An 11,681-nucleotide genomic window follows, 5' to 3' on the forward strand; every position below is an offset into this window, starting at 1 on the left:
TCGGTTGATGTATCCGAAAGACTGTTCTCGAGGCCTGCCAATAGTTTAGCTTACTGGACGTTTTAATATTTCACTGGTAACAATGTATTAAACGTCCATAAAAACTCGCTGACAAAACAACATCCTAATCATAGAGATTGAATAGATGTTCGTTAACACTATGGTCAAAAAATATTTTTTTTTATTTGAAAATCTAAGTATTGCATAACAATTATAATCTGAGTTAAGTCCTGGTAGATTAAAATCAATCAAAATGGTTATCTGTCTGACCTTTTTCCTGTTTCGCTTATTCCATGCTATGTTCTCGACAGTTTAAGAAGGAATTCGATTAAAGGTAATGGATGGTGCTTTTTAACATAATATTTGCAGCTTCAATTGACAATCAGTTCTGAGGTGACCCGTCAGTATCTGACTGAGTGGATTTATATATCATTTGGAGATATTGACGTAGCTCATTAGTAGCTGACTGATTAGATAATAGCAGTAAGTAAAGGAATGAATAGAAGGTAAAAGTCTCTAAGTCATCTAACTCCTTAAAGCGTTCGTTTATGATTACATAATGAATTCGAAGTATTCATTTATCTTCAGTGACGTTTGGTATCCCGCCGAATTATGTTTCATTATCATTATCTTGTTATTTTAAAATTTCAGCTTCAACCCTGAGTACAATTATAACTAAAATACAAAGAAGAAAGCACATATTCAAAATGCAGGAAGCTCAATATATCTAACGTTTTGCAGCATCCTATAGAACTTTCGTGTTATTAGGACTTAGCTTAGGTACTGAAGATCAAAGTAATGAAATGCCATCTTTTTAGTGTTATAAAATATCCAGATATCCAGTGCCAAGTGGAAGGTGCCTGTCAAATTTGTCACGACACAAACCTTTCATTGCTGGTTTTTACCTTAGTTAGTTGTTCATGTAAATAATAATGTATAATAATATACAACATTTGAATATACTCTAAAGCGCATTAATATTAGTATTTCTACATTGACAGATCAGCATGATACATTAAGTAAGAGAAAATGTATCTCAATATGCATATAAACGAATATATAAAGTGATGTGTACATGACGTCTGTGCAAACACGTCTATTTGTTAACTGTTACATTGTTTAATTGTTACATTGTTTAACTGTTACATTGTTTCTATATATGATATTTCTGGTTATCTAATGTTTCAGGTACGACAGTTATAAGCAGAGTACAGAGGAATCACCGCTGTCCAACTATAGTAAAAAAAAATGGACCGGCTAAGTATTTATCAATGGTTTCTATTGAAGTTGAAATCATGTAATTGTGTTTTGATGCTGTTGTTTTGTTTTTTCTTTAACCTTTATTCACTAGCACATGTAAGTAAATTAAAAAACAACAATTTGCTATTCCGTAGAGTCCGGATTTGTGACCTTTCAACATTTTGTAAAGGTTCATACAACAGCTGATTGTGCTTTTGTATCCCTTTGTTTCTGTTATCTGCAAAGGTAACAGTAGCCGAAAGTTTATATGATTGTCAATGTCCTTCCAATAGCATCTCCGTTTACAGTTAGGGAATCTTAAATTGTATGAGGCATATTTAATCGTTCTGGAATCCAAAATAGGCTTGCAAAGACATGACTAAATTAGATCTTCAGAGACATTAAATGATTTAATTCCTAGTTCTTGTTGTTCCCTATTATACCATGAGAAAGCAGTTCCCCTAGAAATAAACATATTAGAAAATATACGTTTGATTTATCAGATTATTCTAAACAAGAACTGTCTGAAGTCTCACAGCGGATGATCACTGAACAAGGACGACGAAAACATCTCTGCAAGATTTTGTGCGTGACTCTCCTTCCCATTATGATTCTGACTGGCTTCTTGGGTTTTAATGTCAACGATGTTATCGTCAAAAGGGAGACACTCAAACAGGTATGACTCCTAATAGGCTTGCTTATACAACTTTACCAAGCCATACTTTTTTTAAAAAGACATCATGAAGTACCAAAATGATGTTTACACACTTGAGTGTCCAGGTGCATCTTTAGACGGCGATTCGAAAGAATTACGCCCCATTAAAATACGTTTTCTTAATGTTTTTAACAATTTATGATAAAATGAAGCGAAGGATAAAACAAACAATAAGAGTGAAAAGTCAAATCATCAGATAACAAAAAAGCCAAATCATAAGATAACAAAAAATCATAATGTGAAACACAGGTAAACATTAAAGATGACATGTATGACTGGGCTTTTAAATTAAACAAATTTGCAAATCTTCAAAAGAATCTGCTTCAATATGTTGCCGGTTGAATATTTTCTTAAGGATCAAGAAAGAGGCCAGCAGTCAATAAGCGTGTAGCTCTCATATATTACATGCGATAGGATATTGTCATATTCTGCAAAGCTCTCCTGCTCAGGTGACAGATTAATCTCGTCAAAATACCAGCAAATCTAACACAAACTGGACCCTAACTATTGGAAAACGCTCTATCGATTATATAAAATGTGTTAGAATCAATAAAAATAAAATGATTTTAACACGTTTTTAGTCATTTATATGTTTAACCCTGTCTTTGAAAGCCGTTTTCCCTGTTGTGTCAGCATGTTATCAATAAAAGTGAGTAATCCCGCCTTATTCCGCCTTCTAGTAAACACAAAAACAAAATGTACACTTCCAATTCTTGCAATATTGGGATATTTTTCGTTCCATATTATGCTTTACACTTCCCATATTTGCAATATTGGGATATTTTTAAATTCCTTTTCCCACTTTGCTCTTTGATTGTATACAATGATATACAATTCTATTTACTGAATCGATCCTTAAATGAAACAAGACACCAAAATACTGATTCATCAAATAATTTCTTTTGTAGAATCAAGTTGATTTGTCCTTGACCATAAACCTCGGTCAATGTTTACAAGCGTTACAGCGAGAACGCGATATGACAGTTTTCTACTTGAACGCCCTTGGACCAAACAGTAAATCATTCCTGATGTCAGAATATATTTTAACTGATTTGGCAATCACAGACATCCCTCAGTGGACAACTGTAGGTACACGGGACCAAAACAACGAGATTTTCAAATCTCAAAAAACGTTGCTGGAACATCTGTCCCGACATCGCCAGTATCTCTCAAAGACAAGTAGTGACGTGTTCGGTGAAATTGATTTCTACACCGATTTAATTGACAAGATGTTGGTTTGGTGGATGGACAGGCTCAGCAGTGGTCAATATGTGGAGGTTTGGCCAACCGTAATGGGGTACGCAAAAGTTACAATAGCTGCTCTCAAAATTGGAATAGAAAGGGCACTGGGAACATACTTCTTCGCAGTGGGAGGCTTTGGTAGCAAAGACATATTTGAAATGTATAATAAACAAGTGAATACATTCAATGCGTTTTATAACACGGCTAAGATGTACATGGTGGACGTTCAGGAGATGGACACCTTCCAGAACGTCACTGCTAGAATACAATCATTTCGGTTTACCATCATGAATACAGATGAGAATAATCACACTGCTGATATAACACTAGCACGGAATTGGTTTGATAATGTCACGGTTTCTATCAGTTCAATACGGGAGCTCCAACAGATTCTGGAAAACAACATTAATGTGGATATAGACGATAAACTTGGTGACATCACCACGAATATCGTCATCAGTATCGTATTGATGATCTTTGTTCTGTGCGCGTGCCCGGTTGTTGTTGTGTCGACGGAGGCTCTCTCGAGTAGCATACACAGATACGCCACCACACTTGTGGACAAAACCAACGAGTTATCGAAAGAGAAGAGAAAAACAGAGCACCTTTTGTACCAGATAATTCCTAGATCAGTGGCGGAAAAATTGAAAAAGAAGGGAAATGTCGAAGCCGAATATTTCAAATCAGTTACAATCGGTTTTTGTGACATCCACAATTTTGCCAGCCTGGTTGCTGATAGTTCACCAAGTGAATTAGTAGAATTGCTGAACTCCCTCTTCACTTCCATTGATGATCGCTTGGACAATCATGACGTTTATAAAGTGGAGACCATAAACGACTGTTATATGTTGGCGTCTGGTAGGTATCTATCTCATACTTACTACATATAGTTACGTATGTATGTTGGCGTCTAGTAGGTATCTACCTCGCACTTACTACATGTAGTTACGTATGTATGTTGACGTCTGGTAGGTATCTACCTCGTACCTACTACATTTAGTTACATATGTATGTTGACGTCTAGTAGGTATCTACCTCGTACTTACTACGTGTAGCTACACATGTATGTTGGCGTCTAGTAGGTATCTACCTCGTACTTACTCCATGTAGCTACACATGTATGTTGGCGTCTAGTACGTATCTACCTCGTACTTACTACATATAGTTACGTATGTATGGTTGCGTCTAGTAGGTATATGTATCTACCTCGTCCTTACTACATGAGCTACACATGAATGTTGGCGTCTAGTAGGAATCTACCTCGTACTTACTACATATATGACGTCTAGTAGGTATCTACCTCGTCCTTACTACGTGTAGCTACACATGTATGGTGGCGTCTAGTAGGTATCTGCCTCGTACTTACTACATATAGTTACACATGTATGTTGTCGTCTGGTAGGTATCTACCTCGTACCTACTACATTTAGTTACATATGTATGCTGACGTCTAGTAGGTATCTACCTCGTCCTTACTACGTGTAGCTACACATGTATGTTGGCGTCTAGTACGTATCTACCTCGTACTTACTACATATAGTTACATATGTATGATGGCGTCTGGTAGGTATCTACCTCGTCCTTACTACATGAGCTACACATGAATGTTGGCGTCTAGTAGGAATCTACCTCGTACTTACTACATATAGTTACACATGTATGTTGGCGTCTCGTAGGTATCTACCTCGTACTTACTACATATAGTTACGTATGTATGGTGGCGTCTAGTAGGTATATGTATCTACCTCGTACTTACTACATGTAGTTACATATGTATGTTGGCGTCTAGTAGGTATATACCTCGTACTTACTACATTTAGTTACGTATGTATGTTGACGTCTAGTAGGTATCTCCCTCGTACTTACTACATGTAGTTACATATGTATGTTGGCGTCTAGTAGGTATCTACCTCGTACTTACTACATTTAGTTACATATGTATGTTGACGTCTAGTAGGTATCTACCTCGTACTTACTACATGTAGCTACACATGTATGTTGGCGTCTAGTAGGTATCTACCTCGTAATTACTACATTTAGTTACATATGTATGTTGACGTCTAGTAGGTATCTACCTCGTACTTACTACATATAGTTATATATACTCATGTATGTTGGCGTCTAGTAGGTATCTCCCTCGTACTTACTACATGAGCTACACATGAATGTTGGCGTCTAGTAGGTATCTACCTCGTAATTACTACATTTAGTTACATATGTATGTTGACGTCTAGTAGGTATCTCCCTCGTACTTACTACATGAGCTACACATGAATGTTGGCGTCTAGTAGGTATCTACCTCGGACTTACTACATTTAGTTACATATGTATGTTGACGTCTAGTAGGGATCTACCTCGTACTTACTACATGTAGCTACACATGTATGTTGGCGTCTAGTAGGTATATACCTCGTACTTACTACATTTAGTTACATATATATGTTGACGTCTAGTAGGTATCTACCTCGTACTTACTACATGAGCTACACATGAATGTTGGCGTCTAGTAGGTATCTACCTCGTACTTACTACATATAGTTATATATGTATGTTTGCGTCTAGTGGGTATCTACCTCGTACTTACTACATGTCGTTACACATGTATGTTGGCGTCTGGTAGGAATCTACCTAGTACCTACTACATGTAGCTACACATGAATGTTAGCGTCTAGTAGGTATCTACCTCGCACCTATTACATGTAGTTACACATGTATGTTGGCGTCTGGTAGGAATCTACCTAGTACCTACTACATGTAGCTACACATGAATGTTGGCGTCTGGTAGGAATCTACCTCATACTTACTACATTTAGTTACATATGTATGTTGACGTCTAGTAGGGATCTACCTCGTACTTACTACATGTAGCTACACATGTATGTTGGCGTCTAGTAGGTATATACCTCGTACTTACTACATTTAGTTACGTATGTATGTTGGCGTCTAGTAGGTATCTACCTCGGACTTACTACATTTAGTTACATATGTATGTTGACGTCTAGTAGGGATCTACCTCGTACTTACTACATGTAGCTACACATGTATGTTGGCGTCTAGTAGGTATCTACCTCGCACCCATTACATGTAGTTACACATGTATGTTGGCGTCTGGTAGGTATCTACCTCGCACCTACTACATGAGCTACATATGTATGGTGGCGTCTGGTAGGTATCTACCTCGTACTTACTACATATAGTTATATATGTATGTTTGCGTCTAGTGGGTATCTACCTCGTACTTACTACATGTAGTTACATATGCATGGTGTCGTGTAAGGGTGTAATCTTGTTAATAGGTATATGTTAATTACATATATTTGTCGACTAAAAGGTTGACTTGCTTACTTGTTGTTTGGGGGCTTGAGGATAATTAATTAAATCTGTCACCAGAAATAGTTGACTTCTTCACGGAGTTTAGCTAAATTATTATATTAAATCTTATCACGGTACAGCAAATCGTGCTGTTTTATTTGATCAAGTCAATGTTATGTATGTTTCAGTGTCGATATATATGTTTACGTAGTACTTATTGACTCCATGGATATAATTCAACATGTAAACGTGAAATAAATCTACTTATTTACGAAGTTGACAAACCTTGTTAAATTAAGAAAACTAGAGTTAATACTTTCGACTTTGATTCAGTCTATATATCTTACACATTTGCTTGTTGACTTACAGGTAGGCTACTTAGCGTGACTTCTGTCGGCATGATAATAAATAGCATTTCAAGGTTTGGTACGTGAATAAAATTCTGAAAGAAGGTTTTTATTGTAATTGAATTGAAATTTAATTGAATACCAACAAGCTGACCGTACTAAATATTTCCAAAATTATTTCCAAGGGGTGCCAAAACGGAACAAGAAAAGACACGTGGTCGAAATAGCCAGTTTATCTTTGGACCTGCTGAGGATGATGGAAAATGGTGCATTATTCGTGTCTGGAAGAACCATCCGACTTCGATTTGGTATCAACACAGGTAACTTCAATGAGAATATTAATACACGACTATGCAGTCTACATATATTTATTTGTTTCACATGTATATGCATTTGTTGTCTTTTGATTCCGGTTGTGTTTTCGCGTCGACTTCGCCTTCGGACATTGCCTGTAAAATTATATTGGCGCCTTGATGATCTTTGCGATTCATTGGTAACGTTTATAATAAAGAAGTTAGAAGCGTTTTCCAATATAATTTTCTAATTAGTTGGCGTGATCTATCGCCAGGATAGCAGATTACAGTAGCGTACGGTGTACATGAGTGATATTTTTATGCAATGAATAACCGCTGTATCAAAATAAAATAAAAAAAAATCAGCATTAAAATTGGCATATACATGATGAAGTGGACTCTGTTGACTTCATAATTTTTCAAAACAATTATTCGATTTTGGTTTGAGACTACAATTTTGGGCATTTACAAATCTGTGTCTACACAACAAAAGCTAGCTTTTCATGTAGTCTATTTTTGAACTCAGCACATGTGTAAATATTCTGAAACAACCCACTGGAATGACCTATGCTAAAACGTGAGTATTTCTGTTACCGAGTAGGCGAAATTCAATTTCAGACAGGTTTTAAGAAAAAAATCTACTTGCATGGGTCAAATTTTGAATTAAAAATCATGTTTTTTTGTGCATATCTTGGTGGTTTTTGATGTGGTAACCATGGTTTTCACAAGTGCTAAATCTGGGGAAAACAGCTTTTGAAAATAAATTCACGCTTCTAAACAAAATGAAATCAAAATGTAGTTTATAAATATGTATATATATGCAGGTATGTTGTGCAGATTGAATTCACTATCCATGTTTATGTGAGACATGCCCTTTATTTTTAGGGTCAAGCCATTTCTACTGTACACTGCTACCCAGAAACGGATTGACGCAACGGCGCGTTATGACGTTACGCTGTATCTGTGTATATCTGTATATACACAATTTATATATTATATATAACTTTTTTCTTCTTTTTTTCTCTCCCAGAAATGATACCAAATTTATATCCACCTGATTGTTTATTTTTAATATGTTGAATATTATTAAAATTGAATATTAAAATTTAAAAAAATGACAGGCGACCAATTCTCTTTGAGAGACCTCTAAATAAGCATTGCTTTTCTGTTCATTACAGGGCCCTGTATGGCGGGTGTGTTAGGATCGGCCATGCCGAGGTACTGTCTTTTTGGAGACACAGTTAATACCGCGTCTAGAATGATGTCTTGTGGTGAACGTAAGCGTACATTCTTCATTATTTGGTATTAGCTATTGATTGATAAGTGATTAGGTATACATACAAGTAAAGTAAAGGTTCAAGTTGTGGAGTGTCTGGTGTATGAAATACCTTGAAGCGGACGTTCGAAAATAGCAGTTTTCGAGCGCATTCGCCTCTTCGGGTTCTTCAGAGTGAATGACAAGTCTTTATCCCGGCCTCATAAGATTAACAAGTCATCTATTAGTGCACATTCTATTGTTTTGATGCCATCAACTGTCCGTATGCATTTGTAACCATGTTTATATTCGGTGCGTCATAATAAAGATCAGTCGATCCCCCAGAAGATCATGATGAGCCGAACATTTCAGTCACTACAATTTTCGAACCTCTGATTCATTTTATATGACTTATAAGACCAGTTATAATGATTATAACATGGTAGACGTAAAACGCATGTTCTCGTTATTAAAACATATATTCATTAGTTACACAAAATCTTTTTGAAATTAATATGAGGACTGTCACCATAATCGAGATTTTTTCTAAAGCTGTTTTTAGCAAATATCGATTAAATGTAACATATATCTCGTTCATCATCTTATAAAACGTATTATTTACCTGTATGTAATTATGTTTCAGCAAACAAAATCCACATAAGTCCTGATACACACACTGCTCTAAACAAATGCGGAGGATTCGTAATGGAAACACGAGGAGAAGGGATTCACATCAAGGTCGGTGAAACAATACACACCGGAAATATAATCACAGCTGCTGTCATATGGAATGCAAGACAAAATCACCCTTCTCAAACACCTGCTTCGCTTCCCGCTTGTTTTGTAGATTTATTTTATTATTTCGTTCGTTTAGGTGTCGCGTCTGTGTTTTAGATCGTGTACATTCTTCCTGATGTTTTGTGGTACATCCGTCACTGGAATAACCTCTGTTTATGAAGTGTGTCTGTTTGAGGACGTGTTTCCTCTGATCTTGAATACAGTTCGTTTGTTTTGGCGTTCCTTTTGGTTTTGAAACAGGTTTGTTTGGTTTCGTGTAAACTCTGCTCATGAAGTCTTTTTTAAGACGCGTTGCAGCCAAACCTTGTAACATTATAAGGGGTTTTATTAACACTTTGATCTTTTCGCAGCATTTTACATGTTTCAGAACACTTTTGACATTGGTGTTTCTTAATTTTTACCTTTAATATAAGTCTTCTATTGACATTAAAAAAATGGAAGAGCAATTTGTTTTTTTGTTTTATTTTCATTTTTCATTTATTTTTTATTTAATTCCAATTTTGTTTTTACTGTAAGCTTTTTGCACTGACAAACAAAATTTTAAAAAGAAATTATAATGCTATATTCATCAGAAATCTTTTGAAATGTTAAATACATGTATGTCAACAACTATCATGTTATAAATATATTATCAATATTTCAGGGAAAAGGTGACATGCAGACATATTGGTTATTGGGAAAAAGCGGCTCCACCATTTCAAACAAGTCAATGATAAAAGAGAATGTAGTACAGGAGTTTGATGCCCTTGACGACCACAAACGGATGTCTTCACAAAGGGAGAGTCTACCAAACCACACTTCAAACACAGGCCTTTCAGATCACAGAGATACATCATCGATGGCTCTCCCATCTAGAAAAGTGTCCGAAACACAACCTTCAACAAAAGGAAAGAGAGCTAGCAGTTGTGCAGGATTGCTGACTCCGAAATGTAAACGTTCTGTCAGTAAGGTCTCACCACAAGACCAGTCAGTGGGAAATCCAGCTGAATCGAATGTAGAATGACATACCACGTGCGTGAGGTCGTCACATGACATTTGACTTGTTCATTATGGAGAATTCTGATATAAATTGCTTTCTATATTAGAAATACCGTTACATTAATTTTCAAATCCCATCAAAGACTGTTTTAAAAAAGGAAAATTAATTCCAAACGTACCATATGTAGACGAAGCTCTAAGCGTACCTTACAAAGACGTAAATCATGCGTACTTTATATACACGTAGCTCAAAGCTTACCTTGTATAAACGTAATTGCAGCATACCTTGTATAGACGTTACTGAAGTTAACCTTCCATAGACGTAACCTAGGCGTACCTTGTACAAAGGATAATGAAGCTTACCTTGTATAGCCGTTACTGAAGCGTACCTTGTATAAAATTTAATGAAGCGTACCCTGCATAGACATTACTGAAGCGTACCTTGTATAGCCGTTACTGAAGCGTATCTTGTATAAAATTTAATGAAGCGTACCCTGTATAGACATTACTGAAGCGTACCTTGTATTGACGTTATTAAAGCGTACCTTGTATAGACGAAGCTGAAGCTTACCTTGTATAGACGTAGCTGAAGCGTCCCTTGTATAGACGTTACTGAAGCGTGCCTTTTATAGACGTAGCTGAAGCGTACCTTGTATAGACATTGTATAGACGTAACTGAAGCTTACCTTGTATAGACGTAACTGAAGCTTACTTTATATAGACATTACGGAAGCTTACCTTTTATAGACGTAAGTGAAGCGTACCTTGTATAGACGAAGCTGAAGCTTACCTTGTATAGACGTAGCTGAAGCGTCCCTTGTATAGACGTTACTGAAGCGAACCTTTTATAGACGTAACTGAAGCGTACTTTATATAGAAATTACTGAAGCGTACCCTGTATAGACGTTATTGAAGCGAACCTTTTATGGACGTTACTAAAGCGTACCTTGTATAGACGTTATTGAAGCGAACCTTGTATAGACGTTACTGAAGCGTACCTTTTATAGACGTAGCTGAAGCGTACTTTATATAGACATTACTGAAGCTTACCTTTTATAGACGTAACTGAAGCGTACCTTGTATATATGTTACTGAAGCGTACCTTTAATAGACGTAACTGAAGCGTACCTTGTATAGACGTAACTGAAGCGAACCTTTTATAGACGTAACTGAAGCGTACTTTATATAGACATTACTGAAGCTTACCCTGTATAGACGTTACTGAAGCGTACCTTGTATAGACGAAGCTGAAGCGAACCTTGTATAGACGTAACTGAAGCTTACCTTGTATAGACGTAACTGAAGCGTACCCTGTATAGACGTTACTGAAGCGAACCTTTTATAGACGTAACTGAAGCGTACCTTGTATATATATTACTGAAGCATACCTTGTATAGACGTAACTGAAGCGTACATTGTATAGACGTAACTGAAGCGAACCTTTTATAGACGTAACTGAAGCGTACTTTATATAGACATTACTGAAGCTTACTCTGTTTAGA

General features: G+C 36.3%; 1 protein-coding gene across 1 annotated transcript; it reads left to right on the forward strand.

The window, feature by feature from the left end:
* The first annotated feature begins 2,931 nt into the window (after positions 1-2,931).
* Positions 2,932-10,204, forward strand: LOC110450649 (soluble guanylate cyclase gcy-35-like). Its single transcript, XM_021498279.1, has 5 exons — positions 2,932-4,054; positions 7,041-7,175; positions 8,327-8,425; positions 9,047-9,141; positions 9,845-10,204. Exons 1-5 carry the CDS (start codon positions 2,932-2,934, stop codon positions 10,202-10,204), a joined length of 1,812 nt encoding a protein of 603 aa, XP_021353954.1.
* Positions 10,205-11,681: the final 1,477 nt, after the last annotated feature.

The sequence above is a fragment of the Mizuhopecten yessoensis genome, unplaced genomic scaffold (genome assembly GCF_002113885.1).
Source record: "Mizuhopecten yessoensis strain PY_sf001 unplaced genomic scaffold, ASM211388v2 scaffold523, whole genome shotgun sequence".
Lineage (NCBI taxonomy): Eukaryota > Metazoa > Mollusca > Bivalvia > Pectinida > Pectinidae > Mizuhopecten > Mizuhopecten yessoensis.